The sequence below is a fragment of the Crassostrea angulata genome, chromosome 10, assembly GCF_025612915.1.
Source record: "Crassostrea angulata isolate pt1a10 chromosome 10, ASM2561291v2, whole genome shotgun sequence".
Lineage (NCBI taxonomy): Eukaryota > Metazoa > Mollusca > Bivalvia > Ostreida > Ostreidae > Magallana > Magallana angulata.
Window position 1 is genome coordinate 55,832,263 of NC_069120.1, and position 27,259 is coordinate 55,859,521.

The 27,259-nt window shown below is 35.3% G+C and overlaps 2 protein-coding genes across 4 annotated transcripts; one reads left to right on the forward strand and one right to left on the reverse strand.

Moving 5' to 3' along the window:
* Positions 1-264: 264 nt before the first annotated feature.
* LOC128167481 (excitatory amino acid transporter 1-like) lies at positions 265-19,137 on the reverse strand. Of its 3 annotated transcripts, none has more exons than XM_052833216.1 (10): positions 19,029-19,137; positions 7,373-7,838; positions 7,068-7,110; positions 6,608-6,677; positions 6,272-6,331; positions 5,593-5,782; positions 1,823-2,056; positions 1,125-1,319; positions 865-999; positions 265-751 (listed from the first exon to the last, which is right to left on the reverse strand). In XM_052833216.1, exons 1-10 carry the CDS (start codon positions 19,108-19,110, stop codon positions 571-573), a joined length of 1,656 nt encoding a protein of 551 aa, XP_052689176.1. In that variant the 5' UTR covers positions 19,111-19,137; the 3' UTR covers positions 265-570. The 3 variants fall into 3 exon arrangements, with proteins under 3 accessions (XP_052689176.1, XP_052689177.1, XP_052689178.1); XM_052833217.1 differs by lacking the exon at positions 19,029-19,137 and adding an exon at positions 9,477-9,631; XM_052833218.1 differs by lacking the exon at positions 19,029-19,137 and adding an exon at positions 8,279-8,430.
* A 3,778-nt stretch (positions 19,138-22,915) lies between these two features.
* On the forward strand, positions 22,916-26,638 carry LOC128166407 (sterile alpha motif domain-containing protein 15-like). Its single transcript, XM_052831557.1, has 4 exons — positions 22,916-23,073; positions 23,958-24,056; positions 24,737-24,824; positions 25,637-26,638. Exons 1-4 carry the CDS (start codon positions 22,954-22,956, stop codon positions 25,771-25,773), a joined length of 444 nt encoding a protein of 147 aa, XP_052687517.1. The 5' UTR covers positions 22,916-22,953; the 3' UTR covers positions 25,774-26,638.
* Positions 26,639-27,259: the final 621 nt, after the last annotated feature.

Here is a 27,259-nt window from a genome sequence, read left to right on the forward strand (position 1 = left end):
CGATTTCCTTGAAATTGAGGCGAGAATAACGGATATGATAATTATTATTTAACTTAAAAGATTCACTTAGGTTGTGACAGTCCTTCTTATAAATTCGACAAAAACACGGGCACCTGACGATATATTCGTTTTTCTTATCATGAAAAATTAAACCTTTACTTAATAATACAAATTAGGTAGGAGATATATCTTTATTATGAGAAAAGTGTCTGTGCGTTAAAGGCTTATTTAAGGATTGTGTCTAATAGTTAAAATTACAAAGTCTTACTATATAAAGTTTATTTATTTATCTTCGTATACAAATGACATATTTCTAAAACAGAGAAAGATCACAACATATGAATACAGTGAAAAAAATAACAAAGGGTAAATTAACAAAAATCAAAAAAAAAAAAATACCATAAAAATGACAAAGTATGCTGCATTGCAAAAAATCACCACTTTGGTGACATAAATTCTGAGCCTCTCTCTGAGTGCATGAAGCACTGGCGTAGTGATCACGTGACAACCGCTGATCAGCTCTAGGTCTCTACGGTTTGAGGATATAAAATGTTTGTAAAAATTGAGCGTTCACATTCTAGTATCCATCTTCTCCTTGCCGGACTCTGCGTTGTGGAATCCGTTTCTCTGCTCCTTAGAAACTTCCATCTCAACTTCCGGAACTTTGACTATATCGTTCCGCGAGAGATGTTCCACTATTCCCGCGCCATAGGCGTCACCAAGGACGTTTACTGCTGTCCTAAATCGATCTCTGTAAATGGTGGGGAAAATGAATTATAATTTCGAAATTTTGATTAAAAGTGGAAAATCAAAGTAGGGACCACCACATTCATAAAACAGAAACAAGAACTGTTCAACACTTACAAGAACCAGTCAATGGACAGAATCAGCGTGATTTCATTGATTGGCAGACCGACCGCCGTCAGCACAATCGTCATGGTAACCAGTCCGGCTTGTGGGACGCCGGCGGCGCCAATGGCGGCAGCTGTTGCTGTGAGACTAAAGAAGGGTAAAAACAACGTCAACTCACGAATCGTCTGTTTGTAACAAGAATCAGAGAGGAAAGTATGGAGATTATATGACGTACTCTAAAAACGTCGTGCTCACTTAGTGACGTCACCTACCTGACAATGATAACTTCTCCGACGTTGAGTGTCTGACCGATATATTGAGCAATAAAGATGGAGGCAACGGCCTCATACAGCGCTGTGCCGTCCATGTTAATGGTGGCTCCAATGGGGGTCACAAACATAGTCACACGGGGGTCCACGCCATTGTTCTCCTCCAGACAGCGCATGGTCAGCGGGAGAGTAGCAGAGCTGAAAACAAACATTTAATCCATGAATTGTTCTACATTTTATCCATTATTTGTCATGGTCACATGAATAATCAGAATTAGTATCTCAATTTTAAGCATCACAAAATTAGAGGTTAATTAAGGAAAAAAAGAAAAAATCTGTTCTTTTTATCAGGGACGTATATACTAACATATGTTAGTATATACATGTACGTCCCTGTTTTTATTGACTTCCCTAGAAATACACGCGGGGATGACCTTCTTCCTCGAAATGGAGACGCAGTTTACCTCCTTTTCAAAGAAAGAGGCGGGGCTTAACTAAATAAGCTTCTGTTCTTTTATTGACTAAGATGCAGGCATAACATATTTCCCCAAAATAGAGGCGGTGTTAATCTACTACCCTTAGATAGAGGCGGGGCTTATATCTACTTTTACTAGATAGAGGCGGGGCTTATATTTACATGTACTTTCACTAGATAGAGGCGGGTTTAGCCTAGCATCTCCAAGAGATAGGACGGGGCTTACCTGGACGCCGTTCCCCAGGCCGTCAGTATGGCCTTGATCATGCCAACCATGAATCTGAAGGGGTTTTTCCTGGTGAAGATGACGTAGATTAGCGGGAGGACGATGAAGGCGTGGATGAAGAGGCCGGCCAGCACCGTTACCATGTAGTAGGCCAGCTGTTCAAACATGGCGTCCAAATCCTCCATCTCCACCAGTTTAGCGGCGATCAGGAAGACGATCCCAACCGGCGAGTACCTACAACAAGACAGGGGATAATAGTGTGGTGAACGCACAGCGAGTACCTACAGACATAGAGGGGTAATAGAACCATTTTAACAAGGCCTTGGACTTTCAGTAGGACGTAAAACTATATATTTTTTGCGTCAAAACAAGGTAAAAATGACGCTGTCTTCAGTATGTTCAGGTGAAATATACATCGAGTCACCGATTGAGTAGTCTTAGCTCAAAAGCCTGACAAATCGTGTTAATTTCAAAGAGCAATGGCTGAGTAGCCTACAATGAAATAGACAGGCCTACGTCACATTGAAGTTTGACACCAACTACCTAAAGTTCAAGCTTTTAATAAAATGGTTCTAAGTTCTAAACACACAGCATGGATGTGAGCAAAGTGATGGTATCAGTAAATGTATGTCAAAGGAACTGTAACCTCCCTGTAAACCGTGTAATGTACATGATTTTGGAATATTATATAGAAAATATTTACTTCGGCAAAATTCATAATGTCAGTAATGTATAATTACACTAACCAAATTCCATAAAATACAGGGTTCAATTGAATTTCTTTTCGCGTGATTTGAATCATATTCTATTTATGGCCTTTTATCTGACCACGTTTCACCATCGAATACAATTGATGAAGAAGCTGATATATAACCCCTATTCGAGACACTGTACGAAAATATGACTGGTAAATCATTATCCAATAAGGCTGAAATTAGAGGCTACATAAAAGCACACAGGTATCAGACTAGGTAAGGACTCGAAAGAAATTTTCAAAGAACTGTGTGATATGTTTAAGAGTATGTCATTTAGACAAGATTATAGGTGGGTCAACTAATTCAAAAATGGCCAAACAGACCTTAAGGATGAGCAAAGTTCTGGAGCACCTCTTGCGACTTCAAAGGATGTAATATTATAACTCAAATAAATACAGTTACTAATGATGGTCGATTAACCATTAAACAAATAACAAATTTAGTACACATTTCATCGGGGACCGTAGTTACAATATTAAAGAAACACTTGGCCACCGAAAGGTTAGTGCAAGATGGATATCTCATCTACTAACAGAAAAACAAAAACCATTGCAGGTTGAAATGTGTAAAAAATAAAACTACTTAAAATAAAAAAAAAACTGCAATGGTCGACGTTTATTGGAAATTGTTACAGGTGATGAAACATGGATACATTATTTTGAACCTGAGAGGAAAGTTGATAACTAGATGTTGTTGACTAAAAGGCAAAACGCCATTTTATAGCAAAAGGATGCCAAAGTACAGATAAAGTTTTATGCGCAATTTTGTTTAATAGAGAAGGTATTACGGGGCGCTCTCTCCCGTACAGGACTAAATACTGGGCCAACCGTGAGCTTATTCTCTTGTTGTTGGACCCAGCCTCATAAAACCTCCAACAAGCCAACACTCGTTTTAGTTTTCAGACTTTTATATAAACTTTACATGAAATATACTTTTACATGTGTTTGGTATGCATCAGCACCGAAGGTCTGATTCCAACTGACTATCATTTACAATTCAGAATAATATATAATGAACAATGGAACAACACAATGAAGGATTAACATAATAAGTACAGATGTAAGTAAATCAATTATCAAACAGCTATTGAGAAACTCGGGACATTTTAGCAGCATGTACATAAAAGGATTAATAAGATGAAAGAAGCTTAAGTGTCAATAAACATAAACAGAATTCAATTAAAAGATTAGCTGTCCATTACTGATTGTGCCTCAGGTGGGATTAATGCTGCGCGGAATTTATAACGTTTGTAAAACAGTTGTCGAAATAGATGAAAAGTTTTTGTAACAATTAACACAGAGTCCGAAAAATAATTAAAAATAGTCCGAAAGATTGAATGTCACACCGTGACAAAGGTCCTGTAGTTAAAGTTGCTATCCCAAAAGGCCGATCAATCACCGAACATATATACAAAAATTATGTGCTGAAGAAAGCTAGGAAACATTACGAAAGGAAGAGACCACAGTCTGGAATTTGTCTTTTTCATGACAACGCTCCATGCAGCACATAAATCCCAGATTGTAACATCACTTTGGAGAGATAAAAGGCTCATGTTTTGCCATATCTTGCCTATTCACCCTATCCAAAGCTTGGATAAATCGGTTGAAATTATGTGTCTGTTAAAAGATAGAACCATTTTTAACAATAGCTTGGACTTTGGGTAGTTGTGTCAAACGGCAATGTGACGTAAGCCTGTTTATTTCATTGAAGGCCACTCAGCCATGGCTCTTTGAAATCATCAAGATTTGTCTGGCTTTTGAGCTTAGACTACACAATCAGTGTACACCAGCGTCATTTTTAACTTGTGCTGACGCAAGAAATATATATTTACATCCTACTGAAAGTCCAAGGCCCTGTTAAAACAGTTCTAATTCTTTGAAAATAACCATTAAGAAAATACAAAAAAAAAACCAACGATGACATTAGTTATTGAACGGGGCTCGTGTCAATCTCTGTTAAAGTATTTTCCCATAGTAATGCAGTGAATAATCGCACAGTTGCTGTAAAAATGTCCCACACTAAGTACATATAATTATATTGTTTTTCTTTGTTTTGTAGCGGTTGCGAGCATGACAATGGCTTATTCAAACTTTCTTTGTAAAAATTGCAACAATTATATTTCTTATGTAGCAACAATTAAGGATGAACGAAGGAGAAAATAATCAGTAGTAGTAAATACACGTATATTTCGTTATCTGCAGGACAGTATTTATGAGTTTAGATAGCAACATTGCACCTTGAGAGGTTATAGAAACCGTCATTACTTCATTGAAGGTTCAATCTGAAATCGATCGCATCGGGTACTAGTTCTGGTATACTATAACAAACACTCGGGCCACTGAATAGCTAGGCAGTAAGAGAATTTACAATTCATCTTGCCAGCGTCGTAAACCTCTAGTAAAGATTTCCTCCGTCACACGAGTATTCTCAAGGCAATAAATATTTAACACTTCACAGTATTTACATTTGTTCAAACAGATTAAGTTGTTTAGTTTGAGGAAAGTTTCTGTGACAAGCTAGAGAAATACTGATTTAAAGTCCTTTCAATGCGGCTTCTGTTTACATCAAAGCAAACCTGTGTACATTGCCACCTCGTCTGTCCGTCGTGTACATAAAACAAATTAATTGTTTTTCTCACTAAGTCCGTTTCAAGATTTTGATAATAGCGCAACAAATTTCGAATCCTCTACAAAATTCAGTATTCCATCGATTTAGAGGGGCATGGTCACAATTCTGCTCAAAAATTATTTTCCGTTTTTAATGTTTACAGTGCTTTAGAAGTGCGTTTGTAATGGTCAACCAAAACTTGAGTGTCAGTCGTCTTGCTTGTTGTAAACGAGATACTGAGACAATTCTTTGTCATCTGAATTGTTATCTGAACCAATGACTCAGGTGAGGTAAATTATTACACATTTTTGCGATAGAATTTTTGCGGTTCAGATAAAACCACTACGCTTTTCAAAACATATAGCTTCAGCACAGTATTACAGATAATTTTGTTTTAGACATACGTACCAAATGACGAGAGTGACCAGCTTCATGGTGGCGACATGAAGGCACTCAAAGAACTTGACGAGGGGGGCGCCATCCTCCCCCATCTTGGACAGGACACCCCCTAGGAATAGCGAGAAGACCACGATACCCAGGATGTTCATGCCTGACGCCTTGGTGACGCTCATCGTGTCCACCTCAAACATTGTGACGCCTGTAACACAATTTTAAAATCTATTGACGCGTGTTGAAAATACTTTTACAAGTTATACACTCTTAACTATATAATCCAGGGTTTAAAGAAAAATGACCACACACCCAGTTGATGCTGGTTTGTAATGACTATAAATTGTGTTAACTTTAAGGACAACTGCCAACAACCGAACTGGATTTATCAGTCCTACACAAACGGGAATTTTCAGTCAAAACCAATTGATATTTAAATGACGTCTCCAAGAAAATACAATTTTGAAAAAGGTTTGTTAATGCAATGAAATTTGAAAGTCATCTTCATCGCAGCCAGACCTTTAATCGACGTAAATAACGTCACAACCAAATACAAACTACATGTATACACTTTACAACCCCGTAAAGGTGTGTCGTGCCCGCTAGGTATTGGCTTACACTACAATAAGGGAATATAGTTGTACGTTTGAATGGATTTACAATAATAAGATTTTGTATCTAGTATCTTTCGACTTACCTGTATCGGAGGAGTTGTCTCCCGTGCTATTGCCAGTAAGGTTCATGGCCAAAGTAGAGACTGAAGAAAGAAACACATTGAACTTAATAGATAGAAGTATGCAATAAAACAATTGACAGTTCCGATTTGTAGTTGATTGAAATAACGAGTGTTTGGAATGTGGGCAGTGTGAAGGCCTGAGGTATTTGATGGGGTCAGGAGACAATAGTGTGCTGGCGTCTGCGACGTTTACAGATGAAAAATCAAAATGTAAAGGAATGCCTTAGATGATAATTCATGAAAGGAGGAACGGAGTATGTAAGACAGTGGGGGTGGGGTATAAGTTTAGGGCCTTACCAGCTTCAGTGATATTGGATGGGGTGGGACTCTTGAGTGTAACATTCTTTTTGCCGACTGACGTCACTTGCTGAAGAGGAAAAAATGGCCGTCAGATTCACATTTGACTTTGATATCTTGTCAGCTAACAACACTTTTTTTGATCGATTATAATTGCTTTTTCATTTTTAATAAGTTGAATTCCGAAAACCAGATGTTATTTTTGAATCAATGACACAGATGTATCCGTTTGTTGTCAATCACAGTACGAAGACCCAGAAAGGTGTCATGCGCGGATCTAGAGGGGGGGTCGGGGGGGTCCCGACCCCCCCTGGAAAATGAAAATTTATTAAATTTACATAGTAAAATTATCGCGAAAATATGCCTCGGACCCCCCCTGGCAAACACAATTATCCTTCGGACCCCCCCTGGAAAAAATTTCTGAATCCGCGCATGGGTGTGACAGCGGGAATACACTCACCTTATTGAAAGCGCTCTCTATCAGATTGTCAGGGAAACAATTTCTACAAATGAAGAAAAAAAATTCATACAATTGTATTTCAACAACTTTGCTGAGTATTTGAAACGGATACAGTATTATGATATAACCAGATAAGCAATCCTGTTTAAATAAGTAATCGGGAACGATTTTGATTATTCCTTGGATATAGCAATAACAATATTTTTCAAACTTAGTTTAAAAGCTTTTTAAAGTTTCACAAAGTATTTTGAAAAAACTAAACAAGATATTCACAACGAACACCCACCACAACCGATCGACCATACCTAATCAGGTCGAACAGAGCGTCCAGCGGCTCCGCCTCCTTGGGGCTCCCCGCCTTGGTGATGTTTTTGGAGCCTTTGTGCCCCGGCTGTATGGTCACCACCAATACAATTCCCAGTATCACAGCCGAGAACGTGGTCGTCATGTAATACACCACAGTGCGCAGGCCCATTCGACCGGAAGCGTTTGTGTCGAGACTTCCCATGGCGGTGATGAGGCTGGACACAATTAGAGGCAGAATCAACATCTTGAGCATGTTCATCAGCAGATCTCCGGGAAAGCGGAGGTAGAAGATTTTTCTAGTTTCGTACGGTGTCCAGACGCCTCGCAGCCCGAACCCGAGGCCAAGGCCAACGATGACAGCGATGATCATGAGGATGATGAGGAGGTTGGCCTTGAGGCCCTTTACAATCTTGTTACCCATGCTGGGGGAGTTGTCAGGCTTCGTCGTCATCATCAATACGTGATCTAAAATAATGAGGTTGACAAGTTAGCAAGACCGAGTAACAGCCGTTGCCATAGATGACATCAAATGTGGCGGCAACAGACCAAAACCAAAGCAATACAGAAACAAGATAATACTAGAAGTTGAAATGTGGTAATTTCAAAACAGGATTTGATTATCATGCACAATGTGACTAACGAGAAGAAAATCCGCGTTTCAAAATACTACAACATTTATCACATTATTGTCACATAATTATGAAACCGCTGGCATTGACGCCATGCTGTTGATTGTACACGTGTCGGATTTCAAATTCACTGGAATATGCTAATTCACAAAAGCAGGGGTCAAGACCATGCACAACGTCGCTCCTAAACTGGCTGTGGAAGAAGGCTTCCACGGAGCAGAGTCTGTCTGTCTGTCTTTCGTCATAGAAGACGATAGTCGTCCAAGCACTTTTTACCTAAATCCTTCAAGTATATTGCACAGTCAAACCTTGTATACTGCCTGTGGGTAAATATTGTTTAAAAGAGTCAACTTTCGTTCAAATGTATCGAACATTCAACTCTTTTTAGTTTATTACTCCAGCTAGTTCACAGTCCGTAATCAATGGACTGGAAAGAGAGTGTTTACATGTCCACTAATGTGTGAAACATGAAAAGGCATTGGGCTAACACAGCATGGATGCCACTTATATACTATCACATGGTGTACAAAGAACTTTCCTAAATTTTCTGCAACAAATAAACGCCTTTCAACCATTGCAAATCCACTCGGAACCCCTCCGGTGACATGTTCATAAATCACTAACCAAAGTCGAAGAAAGCCGATTGTTTGCAAATCATTGCTCAATACATGTACGTCAGAAGTGGACGGATTTTAGGGGGATTTTTTTTTAGCAAAAGACATTTGCTAACAGGATATGTTTGCGTTTGTCAAATCTAGGACAAGATAACCTTCTTTTTTCAGGTCTTGACTAATTTATTTGCCTAGAATGGAATGATTGCGCAAATCTGCACCGAGAAACCGTTTGTTTTGATGGAAAATGTCTTATCTAGAAATTCAAAACAATGAAAAAAAAACTGAGGATTTCTTTCCGTCATTTGAAAATATGAAAATAAACTTTACGTATATCATGTTTACCTTTTCAAAACACGCAACAATAAAAAAACAAAAACATCTGGTGTCATTACTAGGAAATATTTTCTTTGGACTACAGTATAAACAAAAACCATCTTTTTATGTAAATTAGAAAAGGGAAAAGCAAGACGTCATTTTGATTTCTGCGTTGATATGATCAACAAACGTAAAACAGTCGGATGTTACGGCATAGATACAGCAATAAAAGTACACCTCGTAGAAAGGAAACTTAATATATAATAATTAACATATTCCGAAGTTATATTCCCTCCTTGAAAATAAAAATTAAAAAAAAAGAAATACATACAAAATATACCCCTCGATCGATCAGTTTGAATTTAACGGTGTCAGTAAAAATGAATCAGCACAAAAAAAGACCTTCAGTACTTTTAGAACTACTGAGTCGCCAACAATAAATTTTAAGAAAATCGTTGATTCAAATGTTAAAAAAAAATTTAATCTTAATCTGCTAGATGAATAACAACATACAAAATATATATTCTTAACCAAGTTATGCCTACCACTCAAAGTTGTCCCTCGGCAGATATCCGACAGTGGCGTGGGTCCAAATGTTTACACCTGTGCACGTTTTACAGGTAAGAGCCAGTGTACTACACAGAGGGGAGAAAGCGGGGCTATGAACGCATGCCCCTGAATATTAACTTCCTAGTTGACCCGTCTTGTTTATAAGTAACAGGATACCCACAAATAAGGTGCAGCCATCTTCTAAACTGCGTTGCTCTTCGTATATATTTTTTTTCTTTAAAAATAATATCAATCCGTATAAACACGCATTTCTTCCTACGTGCCGAGTGGACCATCTGTGAACTTACTCTATGGAGCGTAACCGAAAAAAATTGAAATATGTATATATGTAAAATATACATATGCCTACAGAAACACAACCTTCATCCGGTAACTATGACTGATCTCATTTCCTTCCACAAAAAGAGGGCTGCAGTTGATACAACAATTACCATTGCTTGTGTGCCCCATTCATCAAATTTGCTTGTCCCCTATGGAAAACTTGAGTAATTTACATTGCCAGTTGAAATGACCCTGTCACTCCACGGTAAATTCTGCTAATTTTTATTTCTATCAAAATCAGTAACTGACCACGCGCTAGCTGGGAACAACATAACAAATCAACAAGACTGAGCATATTTATTTGCGAAAGTAAGTTCAACAAATTGTAATCAAACTGAATTTCTACAAGTAAGTAGGAAAGGGACTATAATACGCATTAATTTAACTTGGTAAATAAATGATTAATAATATCAATATAACGATAAAATGTAATAACACCATATTGCATAATAGAATCTTTTGCCCCATTTGACGTCACTAGCTGGTCTTTTAAGTAAACTAGATCAGAATGAAATAGAAACATTAAGCTACAATCCCTGCGTCGCATGAGGAAAAACATAAACTGAAAACAAGAAATGCATCTTTTTTTTTATCACAAAAAATAAGGTAGTACCCATCCTTTGTGTGAATTGTAATCAAGTTCTACAAATCTTCCTCCCTGTTGTGTTAATGACAGTGGGCTCAAATTACCAGTACTACGTCGGTCTGAGATACAACTTGACATAGCACCGCTACTGTGCAAATCATGTGATGTATTTCAAACAAGCAAAGATTTGTTAACTTGATACCCGCAAATCGACCAAAAAATTATTGTAAATGACGTCACTTGGAAACTTTTGACGATTCAAAATAATTAATGATGTACATGCAAATCATGTATTAAATATAAAGTCGGAGTGTTATGATCATAGTGCCAACCACTATAGCTATAAACAAGCTGCGACAGTGTACCTTAAAGTCCTGTATAAACAGTTAAATGGCTAATATTTACACACGGAGGTTCCTTTATTGTTGAAGAATAACATCGTAGTTTTTTAATAGGTCAAGATTTCCAGCTTGATCTAATTATGTTTGTATTAAATTGGCCGACTTTCTCTAATGTAAATGTGGTATAAGGAAAATAGATTGTTACCCAGTTGACTGAAGTATGAACTCTGTGAAGAAGACCGGAGGGTTTGACTAGACTACGTACCACACATGTTCACGGCTCACTGATCATTGTCATCGTTAGATCAGTTCATTAAAAAATCAGACAAGACACCACTTTGCTCACCAGAGCAAGAGTTCCCAGATTCATGCGGTTATTCCATCTTTTTCCTCTATAAATTGTTTATAAATTCTCATTTAAGCCACTTTTGATATCGCACTTAAAAAAACACAATTCTAAGTGGCTGGATTTGTATGGAGGGTAATCGTGTTCAAAAATCCAGACATGTAAACTTGTAAATCCGAATATGCAATCGTGTTGATGTGTGAGCCTGAGCATGAATATGTGTAATTCTGATCGTGTAACGTATAAAACTCGGGCATAAACACGTGTAAGATTTGACTCAGTTCCTTCGCATGATGCACATTTTGCAACTTTATTGTTTACATTAGTTAATTAAACCTTCAACTTTGCACACTTTCAATCCGTAGTTTCTGCGTTTGTAACTTCGGGCTCGGCAATAGCACATCTGACATGATACAAATTGACAAATGTAAAGTCTAACAAGTTTGTCGAATTTTGACATGACCTTATATGGCAACTGCCTTGCTGCGGGAAAAGGCATGCCGTAACCGCCGGACCGGAATGAAAGAAAAATAAACATAATATTCAGCTAAACTGTTGCAATAAGCTTTTAATGAACGACACCTTTTCTATCGAAAACACGGGTATTATTTTTAGAAAAGAAAAAAAAATTGAGGTATGATTGAAACTGGACCAAACAGGAAGAGGTTCATGTAGAACAAAAATCGTTGCCGATGTGACGAATGCGCTAATTTCCGTAATATAATTCTCATGGTATTATAAAAGGCAATGCCTAATATCTTATATCTCTAAAAAAAAATTGACATGTAATTTAAACTGGAATATAAGTAAATGCGTACTCTTTTCTAGAAATGAGACGGATCAAGAAATTCCCTAAGGGGGTAAATATATTTTGAGCGGCATGGGGTTCAAAGACCGCCGTGAGGTCCCATGTAACTCCATTGCTTCTGAATTCTAAGAATTTTGAGAGTGAATTTTTAACCGGGTTTCCGATTATTGAAATAGTAAAAATTGCAGACGGGCGAGTGGCTGTCAAAAAGGTACCCTTATTGTACCGATAACTCCTCGAACAGTTTTCAAGATTTTGCAGATCATTTATACATATATATCAGAAGTATGCAAATTGCTAGGATTTTGATTTCTGATAATTTATAAAAATATCAGCTGTTGAACTTAGTCATTTTTGGGGGAAAACATTGCATATAGAGTACCCCATTTTTACTCTGGTTATTTTTCTGAATTACATGTAGTTAGAATAAACGACCTGCAAGGATTTGGTAATTTTTCGCGGAAAAATTTATGTTACTTTACATGTATTTATACTTTTTGTTGTTGTGTAAGTGAAAGATAAATAATAACACAATCTTCAATAATAATTAAAAAAAACTAGCGCATATTTTTTGTGCACCGTAAATTGAAGTTTTACTATTGGACGCACTGTAGCTCAAATATCGTCCATCTGTATTTTTAGACAGGGAGCTACAGACCTGCAGCTAGTTCACAAGTGGCTGTAAAGCTGTATTATACTAGCTCTCCAGAAAATTGAGTCTGTATTGAACCGACATTCAGGACGTCATACTCAATCCCGTAATAATTGCTTAAAATAATTTTAAAAAAATGTCAAATTTTACCTGCATGATAGGCTTTTTTTCCTATATATTGCCGACAATGCAAAGAAACATTTCTTAAAATAATTTATACACATTGTAATTTCACGACAGTTAACCTTATCTTTGGAATTTTTATTCATTTTTTTTAAAGAGTGTGTCGCTTCTTATGTCTCATATTACCGGGTAATCACAATCTCAAAACCAATGTCTTTAAATAGTTTGTTTTTCTTATCGATAACTTTGCAACTCAGCTGACGGACCCCGTGTAATTTTTCGCGGTGGGGGGGTCGGGGGGGGGGGGGTCTTGTCACAACTTTGTGGTAGCAATAAGGATGCATTTGGAATTATTTTCTTAATTCAGCCGAGGCCTATACTTTAACAATTTGTTGCATGTACTCTAATAACAGTGGCGTCAGAAGCAAATTGAAAGGGGGGGGGGAGGGGGGCTAAACTAATCATGAACAATATTGACAAGAATTCCCATAATCATGAAAATTCAAATCCATGGGGGAGGGTATACCAATAACTCCAATCTTACCTGCCCAATCCCCCCCCAATCATGAAATTCCTAATCCGTGGTGGTGGTGGAGGTGGGGGGGGGGGGGGGTGCTAGTGGTATATACCTACTATGACTCTAATTTTCAATATCACTATTAATATTTCATTCTCTTTAAGGTCTTTTAAGGAACAATTTTGATTGTTGCGAGGAAAAAGTGGGGGGGGGGGGGGTGAATCCTCCCTGTTGCTATGTTCCTAATGGTTAGGTCTAGCTTGGCAAAAAGTGGGTGGGGGGGGGGGGGGCTAAGTCCCCCCCTAGCCCCCCCCCCCACCCTCCCGGTTCAGACGCCTATGAATAAAAATGCGTATATATCTTTATTCATGTGTATTCAAACAAAGTCATTAAATGTAATTTTTTTCAGTTCTAAGAGGATATCTGAAGCCGATCGAATTCTTTACTCGCATCTTTTATACATTCTCTTGATAAAATGTACACCAATCTCATAATTTAATTTTCCGAAAATAATACTCTATGAAATGTTGTTATCCAGAGATAATATGATTATAGGCTTACCTAATATTTTTTTTTATTTATTCCGTCCCTATTCCGGCGATTACTGCATGCCTTTACCTGCAGCTAGCCTTTTTCTATCAGTGACGTCACTGTTTCCATATAAGGTCATGTCAAAATTCGACAAACTTGTAGACTTTACATTTGTCAATTTGTATCATGTCAGATGTGCTATTGCCGAGCCCGAAGTTACAAACGCAGAAACTACGGATTGAAAGTGTGCAAAGTTGAAGGTTTAATTAACTAATGTAAACAATAAAGTTGCAAAATGTGCATCATGCGAAGGAACTGAGTCAAATCTTACACGTGTTTATGCCCGAGTTTTATAGGTTACACGATCAGAATTACACATATTCATGCCCAGGCTCACACATCAACACGATTGAATATTCGGATTTACAAGTTTACATGTCTGGATTTTTGAACACGATTACCCTCCATAGATTTGAAGCGTATAAGAAAGGGTTTCTAGGAAAATATTGGTTTGTTATTTGTGAATGTCTGTCGATCCCTTTTACGTATTTTTGAACTAATGCATATGGTTCATCATTTTCATGAGATTTGGTATTAAAAACGTCTCAAAAGGTGTTTAAAAGATTCTCTACAACATTTTCCTCGCTATAACTTTAAAACTATAGAACCCTCCTGCTCATGGCGTGACCCTTGGGAAACAGTTTAAAGAAAATAAACCCTTCCCTTTTCAGCCATACACCTCTTCAGATGCTTAAAACTTTATACCAAGTTTGATTGAAATTGGTTTAAAGGGACTTGGACTCAATTAGAAATCAAAAATTTTATTTTTATTTTTTATGTATAAAATTGTTTTCTGGTGCATTTTAAATGATGGACCAAAATATTGAATGTAAATGTCAAGTTACAAGTGAGATAGAAGTTAGAATTGATTGTTTTGTAAACAAAGTTCGAGTCTTATAGTTCTTTACACAAAATGTAATGTAGAGAATTACCATTTCTTAGACAAAAATGGCATGTAAAAACAATTTAAACTAATTCAATATCTTCCGAAATACTATTATCAACAAAAGAAAGATACATTTGATTGAAACTTGCATCAATGCAACATATGTAAAAATAACAATATTCTAGTTTTGTTTACAAAACAAAGAATTATGAACTCTGTATCTTGCTCATAACTTGATATTTGACTTTCAAAGTTTGACAAAGCATTGTTAACTTCTATATATATCTGTATAAACATTCAAAATGGAAAAATAAAATTTGAAATTTTAAGTCAAATCGTGTCCAAGTCCCTTTAAAGCGTGGTACATATTTAGTTATATTTACATTTTCCAGTGTCTTTGCCTGTGATAACACTACGTATCGATTTTGTACTATATAACCCATAATACAAATTACGCCAAATTGAGGCGCCGGCGGGGTTTGCTTATTTATATTTAAATAATTAATAGTACGATGGCTTAAAATTATATAAGTAATAAGGAATCATTCTTTGAATATTATGAGGTGATAATTTCGGTCGGGGCGTGATCAAATCTATCATAAAGCCCTTCGGGCTTTATTGGATTTGATCACGCCCCGACCGATATTATCACCTCATTATTAAACTAATTTCAACGAAGAAAACCCGTACAATGGTGTAACGTACATAGTTCATTTTAGTTACACTCTCCTTGGGTTCAAATGTGACCAGTCACCCATTGGTTATACATGCTTGTTTTTAACGACGACTCCATGTTTATTATGATACAAGCTGGCATTGTTATCTTTTTTAAAACCTGGGATTACTGCAGGTTTTAAATCTCCAAACCTTTAAAACTGTAAACAATTGTTTTACTTTTAAGTATACTCACGAAAAGAAATATCACTTAAGTCTAATTTTGAAGACTTCATTTTTACCCTACAAAATCTCTATGTACCCCCATAAAAATAAAAGAAAATGTTTCTTTACATTTCTGCAAAGCAGATGTTTTTGATGGGATTACTGCAGGTTTTAAATCTCCAAACTTTAAAAAATTGTAAACAATTTTTTTTTACTCTTAAGTATATTCAAGGAAAGAAATATCACAAAAGTCTAAATTGAAGACTTCATTTAACCCTACAAAATCTCTATAATTCATGAGCTTCAGGGGGCTTTGTCCCCTATGCCCCAACCAGGGAATTATCCTTGACCTACTGTGGGCCTCAAGGCGGCACCCAAACCCCCTTCCTAAAATTGGCGCCCCCTCTAACTTCATATCCTGGAACTGCCTCTGCAAACACCAGACAGTCCTCTCAGCCCTCGGCTCAGGTAAGCTATAACGACAGTTGATATTTGATGGCGTGGATCGTTGCGGAATATGATCTTTTATAATCGGTGTTCAGATTTTTACTATTGATACCATAGACTTTCATTTTTTAAATGTGTTTTAAATCGACAAATATGTACGGAGTTACAGACATTCAACAATACGACCCGTTTTTGGGAGTTGATTTTAATCAACTCTCCTATGCAGTCACTCTGGCAAACCGAAAGTGAAACAGTGTTTGGACCTAAGCACAAATCATCACCGCTGACAAGTCTTAGTTCTTGAATATAATACAAAAATTCGATGTAATGTATGCTGAAGCATTGTTTTTCAATGAAACTTATCTATAAACACTTTGAAAATAGTAAAATTTTATATAATACGAACAGTTTAGATATTTATGTAGTCTCATGTATTTCTACGCCAGAGTTTAATATAGTCCCGTTCAACCAAAAACTCGGCTGTCTCCGTAAATCTCCGACAAACAGATAAACGAGACTGGAGTTCAATATCAATAGTGCTTGGATCCATACAATTTTTAGAATTGTTTCGATTACTTATACATAGTTCGAAATCTATCTTTAAATATTACACAACATGATTCATATGGGGTTTCTCTAAATTCTTGTCTGAAAAGTCTAATTAAAATTCATATTATAAAAAAAGTGCGTAATTTAAATACAGACAAGAAACTAATTGCCACGCAAGATATGTTGATTTTAAAATAAATGATAATCGATAAAATCAACTCCCGTCAGTACTTCAGTACTTTGATTATAATAGTTTTTCTTAATCGTAAAATTACTGATATTATAAATGATAAGATAACTATATACCTTTGTAATAGATTGATCAATAAACTGCTGAAGCCCTGAGACTGCGCCGTTGTGTATGGGACCTATATATGCTTATTATCATCAACCATTGCTTATATATATATATATGTATTGAAAGGAAAAACCATGTGCTGTTCACAAATGCCCCACCCCAAGACTATATACAAGTAGTTTGTGTTCACATAATTAAAAGTATCACGTCTTTTCCTAGAAACTTTATATAACAAGTTAAGTGGTAACAAGTTTTTAAAATCAATTATATGTAACATATGAAAAAAGCTGGGGTTTTTGTGCAAAAAGCAACAAAAAGTGGCTAATAACTGTTAACATTAAGAATGCAAACCTGTCAAAAATCTTTTAATTTTCAATTCTACTTAGCTTTGAAACTGTAGCAACGGTTTTCAAATTTTATGTATAATATAATCACATGTATTGCAAAGATATTGATAGGGATGTGAAATTAAAAAGTATCCCAATGGAGTTTACCTAGAATTAAAGAAAATATTATTTTTTAGTGGTTTCTATGGTAATATTCGATAAAATATGGTTCTTGCCATATATAAATTGATGTTCCCTTCATGCCGTCGGAATCAATCTGATGCTGTCATATTCTGTCCATCTAAATAACGGATGGTATAATATTATCGGTCATTTAGATGGACGGAATATGACGACTCAAACTGCCATCCCTAATGATTTTTATTTAAAAGAGTTTTGCAATTTAGGTTACTATATAAAGAATGTTTTTGTCACCAGAAATTCCATGCATGTGTAACTTGCTTTTTTCAAGTATCCTGTTTTTATGTATATTAAAATGTTTATGTATGTCTTGGATACGTCTATGAGCTGAAAAGCTGTTGACTAATTAACAATACAATGTCCACACAGTTTGGAGCGCAATATATTACCTCCTTGATTAATCAAACCCCTCTGTAGCAATGCAATTTGAAAAAATTACGCACCTTGAAAGTGTTTTTTCAAAGTGCCTTATGTTTTGGACCAAGTTAACGCACTATGATTTTTTTTTCAAAGTGCGTTACGAAGGTAAACAACATTCTATATCATCGAGACACTTAACGCAATTAATAATTATATATAAATCAAAAATTCTGGATTTGGACTTATAATTTGTTGACATTATGATGATTTAACACTAGTGGATATAATTTGACGTCTTTGAGAACGGGAGTGGGGGTGACACAAGTCAATTACCATCACCACTCACCAGTACATCATTTTATTGATTACATGAAGAAGGTCCCTCTACCCTAATCTTTCATATCATATTTAGCAACTTGGAGAAAACGTATAAGACCGGAAAAAGAAACACGCTTTGTTGTAAATTAAGGACACTGATACTGAAAAAAAACGAGCTGGCCAAACAATGATTTCTCCATATGATATACATATGTTAACGAATCTCTCAGTGTTTCATTATAAACACTCTTTTCAAATCATAACCAAATAATCCACTTCGTTACAAAAAAATTACATTGACAAACATTTAATTATTTAAACACTGGTGTTCTAAAAAGTCACATTGTTATTGATAATAAAACTAACGTATCCTTTTTTCACATCACGTTTATTTAGAAGCACATGCAATTGAAGCAAGTTGAAATATGATATACAATGATCTCCATTATCAATCTATATAAATCATTTTCGTTTCTGGCATAGCCCAATGTACCAGATAAGAATTAACTTTGTTGCATACACAAAAAGGAAAAGGCAGTTGCTTTATAAGCGATGCAGTTTATGTCACAAAATTGTTTATGTGTAAATTGTCAAACTACGTAAGCTTACATGGAAACAGAAAAATTCTAATCAAGAAAATGTTTATCAAGTTAGCTGGGAATGCAGTGTGTTCTATTTTAAATATATCTCATTAAACTAAACTAGGTTAAAACAATCATTAATTGTATATAAAGTATCAATTATTTTCACCAAACCCTGAACATTTTTTTCAAAGTGTGTTATATCGACGATATCAATGCACTTTGAAAAAAAAATGATTTTTTTCAAAGTGCGTATTTTTTCAAAATGCGTTGTAACACCCCTTTCCATCGCAACTTAATTTATCCTTCAAAAGAGAGAGAGAGAGAGAGAGAGAGAGAGAGAGAGAGAGAGAGAGAGAGAGAGAGAGAGAGAGTTGTGCGTGTGACTGTGTCTGACCAGGTTTTGGCGGGTCTCCTGTCCCTATCAGAGGTGTCCGGGAATGAATCACATTCTCCATGGCCGTGGGCGTTTCCAGCATCTTTACTCTCTATAGTGTAGTAAGTAGTACACCTACAATGTAAAAATAAAATTTCTTGTTGATTCTTTCTGTTTTTAACGGAATAGCTGAAGCTTTCTCAGTTTGAACAAGATACCGGAAAAGTCGAGCTCAGGAAGGAAATACAAATCTACAGTTATGAAATAATTACTATAGTAAAAACAAGATGTATGCGCCGTGAATCTTTTTATTGATCCCCCACACCTTTAGGTAAAGATTATGAAACAAATACAAACTGGTAATTTGCAGGCAAGTAGCATCGTTTTTAAAAGTGGGGGCTAGATTCATCCTAAAAAATCTTGACAAGCCAAAACTTTTTAAAAGTAATTTTGAACATCATGAATATCCTCTTTTTTTTTGGGGGGGGGGGGGGGGGGCAGGAATATGTGTTTACCTTCAACTATTACTACAAATTCATGGTTATTTCCTTAATTTTTGCTTTCACTTTATACGTTCTCCCAAAAGAGTGGGGGAGGCAACTCCTTCGTAATATATATATTTGCTGCGAGAAAAGGGGTGTGTGTGTGTGTGTGGGTGGGGGGGGGGGTGCAGGGCGACGCTACGTGCCTTATTTCTTATTTGTAAAAGATATATACTTTTCTAGTGTGTATCATATGAAACAAGGTTAAAAAGATAGCATACAATTCTATTGTACATTTAATTCAATTCAACCTGCATGCTGCGCATTCATGCACTGTATTATATTATCTGTTGAAATTAAAATAGTATTTACACTAAAATTATCGCAATTTTAAGTGGGAAACCATATTCAAATATTTTTGTGCAATACAAAAAAAACCCCGTCCCTGTAGTATTCCAATTGGGATCTGAGGGTCAGTAGTCTGATTATATTTCGACTTCACTGACCAACAAACGTCAACGTTAATATCAAACATCAATATTGATAATTTTTCGATGCAATTTAAAGATCTTAGGGTGGGTGAAGGACTGTCACTCTCAACAAAATAAAAGAGTGAAAGTTCTTTTTTTAAAGGAAAGATTGTTGAAGAAATACATGATGTAAGAAGTAATTAAATACTACGGGGACACCGGTAACAATTATTATTTTATTATTATTTATTTATTTCAACTTTGAGCAATAAGCTCATCAGCATTAAACATAATTACATGTATAAACATATGCGAGGCACGCAAGATGCGAAGCCAGTAGGCTTCAGAGTGTCTGCAGAGCGTGCACTCTCGCTATGGAGAACAACATACAGCTTTCATATATGTTTACATCATATATGATATTGTGAGATACAATAGATATATATATAATACTGAAATTATGATTTACCAATTGTAATAAAAAAAAATTGTATAATTTTAACTAGAGCAATGAATTTCTGAACATAGTTGCATAGTGAAGATATTTACCAAGGTTACATAACTCTTTGGTATTGTTTGAACTAAATAACTGAACAAGTTTGAACACAGATGGTTTTTTAACATAATAATTCTTAATGTATCTTGATCTTAGTGAATTGTAAAGTGGGCATTTTAACACAAAGTGAAAAACATCTAATTTAAAACAAGTTGGATTTTTGGGGGTTTTCCTTGACAATTTTCTCTATCGGATTTACATATTAAGAGGGTAAGTAGCAAATTTAAATTTTGCTAAGCAAATCTATAGTCAACCGTATTCTAGCATTCACAAGTAGACTACAATTAAACTTTACATTCAGAGCCAGAGGAAAGCACTCATAAAATACCATTCGTAAAAACTGAAGTCATCAATTCAATGACTTTTTCTAAGAATTCTCAACTACAGGATGGAAATGGGGCCTTAAGTACATGTGCACTTTTATTGAAACGGAGTAAATGATGCAATGATGGGAGTTGAAGTCTTGTTATGTAACAGAAATAACAAAAATATGTAAACCTTAATTTTTTGGTATAAAAGGGGTCGGTGTTACAATAAAATCTTGACACTTTCATGAGGTTCATATACGAAGATACTAGTATATCTAGTATGTAAATTATTAATTTTACAATCTAGACAGACTTAATTTGACGATAATTGATATGAATTATTTTTCAGAAGCAGCGCATCCTGTCTGGTGTTTGCTTCTTCAGACCCGGATATTTTTTACAGTTATTCAAAAAGACAGAGTCATCATGTCGGTAATTTACCAATCCATTATTGTGCCAAACATATATATTTCATTACTTCTCATTACTGTTTTTTGACGTTTCTTATTCGAATGTGGAAATGTCAAATGAGAATTTTAATTAACAAAATAATTAATTCATCCGTATGTCAAGATATGATTAATTCCTCGTGCCGAGTATAGATTGTACAATAACCGTAACTTAGAATCTGTATAAAACATTGGTTACTGATGGATTTCCTCGCTAATTCAAAATAGCACAGTGTAACATAGAACTCTCTAGTATAGTTAGTCGTGGGGATTATTAAAGTATAGTTAGTCGTGGGGATTATTAAAGTATAGTTAGTCGTGGGGATTATTAAAGGGGTATACTCCGAGAGATGTCACATTTATTTCTATTGCTGTATACCGGTGTCTGCGTTTTACATGCACCAGTATAGTTATATAACAGTCGAAGAGTTTATTTGTTTTAGCATAAATTGAACAACCGTTTATTGACCAGATCTATCTCGAATTTCGGACCTAGACTCCGTCGAGCATCGGAGAATATGAAGTGTATATGGCGGCTCACACATTAGAACAAATCGATATTTAACAGAAAATGTCAGTGAGTGTCAAGATTTTGAAACACGATTCGTACTTCATTCTGATAAGTATATATTTAGAATTAATTTTAATTTTTTGTCTTCTTTCGTCGACAAAGACGAACTCCTTACAATATGTAGTAACTTATGATTCTCATCAAAACCCAATAGCTACAATTTCGAAATGATCAGAATGTCAAATACCTCGAAGGGGAAATAGAGATTTTTAAAAATTTGTCCAGTTTTTGAAATCATAGATATAAAACGATACCTGCAGATATGGATTTCTCTTGCCGGCCTTTATCGTTCATTTCGATAAATACACAGTGGGCATTGTATATATAGACGTGAATGAGTTTGCATGTCCCTAATATTGACACGCTAATTTTTTCTTCAGGGAAATGGCAAAAATTGGGGCAAACATTCGACATATCGTTAGACTGAAATAAATTAACCTGAGGTAAAGAGAACCACACAAAGTCGGTTTCTGTTTTCTATGACCGGGGGTGGGGGATAACATTGAGAAATTTAACCAAACAAATTCATCATAAATTGTTATTCTATGTATTGAAATCATAGCGAATAATATTAAAAAAGAACAACGTGTTGTTCAAATTGACTTATTTACACAAATGCCAGACGTGGATCCGTCTTTCACATAAGACAATTAGAGGAAGGCTGATCAACATTTTATGGGGGTATGGGACACACTGAAATATCAATGTCAACGGAAGTCTATCAAAAATATAACCACCGGGTTAAAATTTCAAATAGCACAATATCTGACTTTCAAATATATTTCAATAATTCATTATTAAGAAATGAATTATTACAGATATCTGTAGCTTTAATATTAATGAACCTAATTCGTCATGCTAGAAGACACGTTTAGTAAAATAAAGAAAATAAAAAATTGTACTAAAAAATGAGGTAAATTTTATAATTCATTCCGACAGAAAACGCCATATAGAAGTGTTCAGTACCTTTTTAATCGTAACAATCAAGATGTTTTCTTCGTTGACATTATCGAATTTTTTTTCGCGAATGGCATCGGGATCGAGAGCTCAAAAAGGAAGCAGGTGCCCCAAGAACAGTAACTCGTGTTATCCTTAGAAACGTAAACAGTAATGTCGACGATGGAAAGTGCAATAGAGGATTTAAAGGACGACAGCGTCCCACCCTGTTTATACTGGTCCGTGGATAAAGTGGCGGAATGGATAGAAAAAATAGGATTTCCAAACTACAAAGTATGGCGATTTTAGATAACAAGTTTAATCAATATGAGGAGAATTCCAAATTTAAATACATTGAACTATTCTATTACATGACTGTGTTTCATTGAAAACTTTAAAAGGTTTTAACACTGATGTTTGGATAAAAAACAAGCATTGAAATTGTTTCTCATAATAAATCGATCAAACTGAAAAAAAATATGAAGATGTTACCTCAATTAATTAATGGATTTCTTAAATGAACTGAATGTCAATTTAGAGTTTTCAGATCAGTCATTCAACCCTAATGACAGGGGAGAATGTGTCATTTTCAATGGGACATTTTACACGGTGATACTACAATGTTAGAAACGCAACACCCATTTATACTTTTCGTAGACCGAGTCATGCAACCAGCTTTTGAACATGCATCAAAATATAAGGCTTACGATTTAGCTGATAGAAATATAATTAAAAGAGAATTGTGGCAAATACTTTGTTAAGGATTTATTGTTGACTTTAGAATAAAACGTTAAAAATCCAAGATGTACGATGATTACTTCACTTTAACTTCTTTATTTGATAATTTGCAATCTTCATAACATATCATATACACTACAACTTGATTATAACGAAGATACCAGAATCCAAATTTAAATTACATGTATTATAAATCGACATTCTCATACCTGAGATAGAAATCCCAAAACATTTTTAAAAAAATTATTGCATTTGTGCCGCTACTTTTGGATAAATACTCATAATTTTCAATGTGTAGAACCCAGCTGTATTTACCTGTCAGTATCGTAGATATTGGAGAAGACACTTTCTGTTGGCTGTGACACTCTATATAAGCGCATTACGATTCACTGGAAAAAATAATTTCAATAAGCAGTGAACTTTTTTTTTAAAAATTGCAGTCTTGCATCACCAGTAATCGCATTGACGGGAGGAAACTTATTACCCTGGAGGCCTCACAGCTGCCAAATATCGGCATCACAGACTTTAAACACATCAAGGTATGAACATCTCAACCCATTAAACAAAATTCACACACGAGGAGAAGCTGCTCATCCAAGAATCATTAAAGTTGGAGGAGTAGATTTTAAAGGATTTAAATTCAAACACATTTACTTTTTGGAAAAGCTTAAAATTGAATGAGAGAATTTAAAATTTGTTTATGGTTCAGGGATCAAAAAGAAATGGACAAATTTATATCTGTGAAAGGTACATGCGTATGTTTCATATGATGCCTGAATAAGGATCATGATAATCAAAAGTCTTGTCAGTCATCCAAATCCACCTCTTTAAATTTTTCTTATTCAAATATCAAACATTATGACATCACATGTTTTTATTTTTTGACATCGTGAATATAGACTTTCATAACTATTGACTTGTTGCTTTTAAATGCAGGTAACCTTCACGGCAAATATTTTGCTTTTTTGATATGCAATAAGAATAAATCTATTTAAATTGTAAACTAAATAAATTGTAAAAACAAGATACTAATTTGTAATGATGATATAACCAACTCATATTAGTTATGAAGTTAGTGTCTTGTTATAACAATAAAACTAATCCCGTATAAGGAGATACTAACTTGTTCAACTCTTTTTTTACCTTTTTAGATTATGAGCCTAATCAGCTCTTGTTAAGTCTATCATAATGGTCAAAGCTTCAGTGTTTTGTTTTGTAGACAATTTCTAAAGCTGTGAGAGAACTGCTGTTCATAGAAGAACCGGACTGGAAGAGAAGCATATCACTGCCTCCCCGGGAGAATCTGGGTGAGTCAAACTCTAATCCCCCCATTGCCACTGCAGGCACAGCCAATTAGCAGCAAAGTTACCAGAATACCAAAAACAAACCAACATTTATTGAATTGGCCTGAACGTTGGACTGGTAGGTCTACATATGTACTAGGGTGTGCTTTGACAGGTGGAGTAAAAGGGGAGAAAGTACATGCATACTTATCAAATATTTCCATTTTACATATTAAGATATTAAACATAATTTTTGAGTGAACTGCCATTATACGAGTAACAATGAACACCCACTCATCACAGGGCCCAGCGCCTAAGAACAAATGCACAAAAAATCAACACCTGTGGTAAATAGGTTGACAGCAATGTTTTATGACAACTGTAAAATACTGAAGTAATCTCTATCACCGACATTGATCAGACTTTTCATTGACAATCAACTCTCACCTAAATATTGCTTGTACAATTATATCATGATATTATGGTCTATGGAGAAGACTGTGTCTTGCCTAATCTTATTCAATATTGAATATAATAAATTAAATAAAATTTAACGTAATGCATGTGATCAAAATGTTTGTTTGAAATTGCCGCCAAGGGGTCTCTAGACCCAGAAGGGAGGGAGGGAGGGAAATTTTCTTTTATCACTTTTCAAAAAAATTGGTAAATAAAAATCTCTGTGCATAAAAAAGTTCTTTATTTTTTGCTAATAAATTATATCAGCATGGGGGGGGGGTGGTATTTCAATGAGCCGGGAGGCTATTCGAAACAAACAATAATTTTATTTGGCCTAATTAAACATATCTAACCTTTTTAATATTTACCTTTAATTTCAGGTATGTATCTAGAGAGGAAGGGCCACAATGGGAAGAATCTTGATGGACTAACTTACAAATCCTTCCTGTTGAACTTAAAAGATTCCAAGTGGCAGCCTCCGCTGGCCAATCACTGCTTGATTCTGCCTCGGTCATAATGAGATGTGGTCACATGTCAGTCATGTGACAGAGACTGCCTTATAAGGGAATTCTCAGCCCACAGTTGTGATAAGTGTGACCATACTGCTGAAATCTCTGTGATCACCCAACAGCATTTGTATAAGTGTCAAAATGTATTATATGTTTATATGACTATTTTTTTTATAAAGACAATATCAATTTTGTAAACTTGAAATCCAAAACAGCATTAGAGTTTCAAAATTTATTTAAGTTTTTTCCAATTTTAATTTCATATTTTACTTTAGCAATTTATTTTCCCATTCAATTAAATTTCAACCACAGAAAGATAAAGATACTAAAAGTGGGCATTTACGCTGGTGGTTTACTGTATATATGCACATATTTTATGGTCAAGCAATATGCACTGGTATTTAATACGCGAATGCATGATTTACCACACGAAAGTTTTGAGTTTTTAACTATATGTGCAAGATTACGTATTTTCTTTAGGTTTTAAGCTTAATTACCCTGTAACTAGTGTAATTTTTCCCTATGTGTAAAAAACTAATTTTACAGTGCTATAATTTTAGTTCACTTCAAGATGTACAAAATTGGCATATACACTGGCACATCTCTCTGTTAATGTGTTCTCTTTGACGGAGATTAAGATTTGACAGAATGCAACTTGGAAAGATAGTTACTCTGTATGCGTGTGTTAAACTACGAGGGAGAACACTGTTTATGAATACTGAACTTCATTGCTTTGCACAACAATTCATTTTATTTCTGTCTCGTTTTTGTTGTTGTAAATTTTCAAATGTCCACTGTATAAGAAATCATTTCATCTTTGGATTTACCTGAAAGAAAGCATAGCATTAAAATAAAGGCTTGAAAATGTTTTAATTCATTTTAACATTTTTATAAATTCAATCATTGCAGAAAAAATTTAATAACGCGCTAATGCGAGCTGTGTATTTTTTCTTTAATGTCGCTACCTTCATATCCCGAATGAATTACCAAAGAAAGCATTTTATTGTTTAAAAGAAAATTGGAGCCATAAGTCTATTGGTGACCTGTTGACAGCTTCACTAGCCGAGGGTTTATGATCCACTCCAATTAATGGGGAATGGAGGGGATTGAAAACCCTTTGATTAATCGGTGATTGTTGGGGAAGGACTGGTCAGTTTTGAATGGAAAGGATATTGTTTGGCAACAACTTGTTTGATGAACTCCTGAATGGTGTCTATCGATCCCTCTGTCACTCCAGTTGTATTGAGCCGCTGACCAGTCTTAAATGATCACACAGCTCACTATCATACAACACCTGAATAATAAAACTAATTTCATGGAGAAGTAGATCGGAGTATGGGCGATGATACGCCTCATACAAGCAATTGTAACAAGATGTGTCAATGTCCAATCAAATTATCTTTCCACAGAATCATAATTAGAGAACCAATTTACATCCGTGTTTACGTTTTCTACTTCATAAGCAATACATTTGTCCAGCTATACAGAATGCTA

Bases quoted from the DNA above. Each gene is read 5' to 3' on its own strand.
- LOC128167481 (XM_052833216.1), bottom strand. From the start codon at position 19,110: ATGCTGGAAACGCCCACGGCCATGGAGAATGTGATTCATTCCCGGACA. The intron at 5,783-6,271 runs GTAAGTCGAAAG...ATTGTGTTACAG, and splicing joins AGACAACTCCTCCGATACAG to GCGTCACAATGTTTGAGGTG. The intron at 752-864 runs GTAAGTGTTGAA...CACCATTTACAG, and splicing joins CTGTCCATTGACTGGTTCTT to AGATCGATTTAGGACAGCAG.
- LOC128166407 (XM_052831557.1), top strand. From the start codon at position 22,954: ATGTCGACGATGGAAAGTGCAATAGAGGATTTAAAGGACGACAGCGTC. The intron at 23,074-23,957 runs GTATGGCGATTT...TAAAAATTGCAG, and splicing joins TAGGATTTCCAAACTACAAA to TCTTGCATCACCAGTAATCG. The intron at 24,825-25,636 runs GTGAGTCAAACT...CTTTAATTTCAG, and splicing joins GCCTCCCCGGGAGAATCTGG to GTATGTATCTAGAGAGGAAG.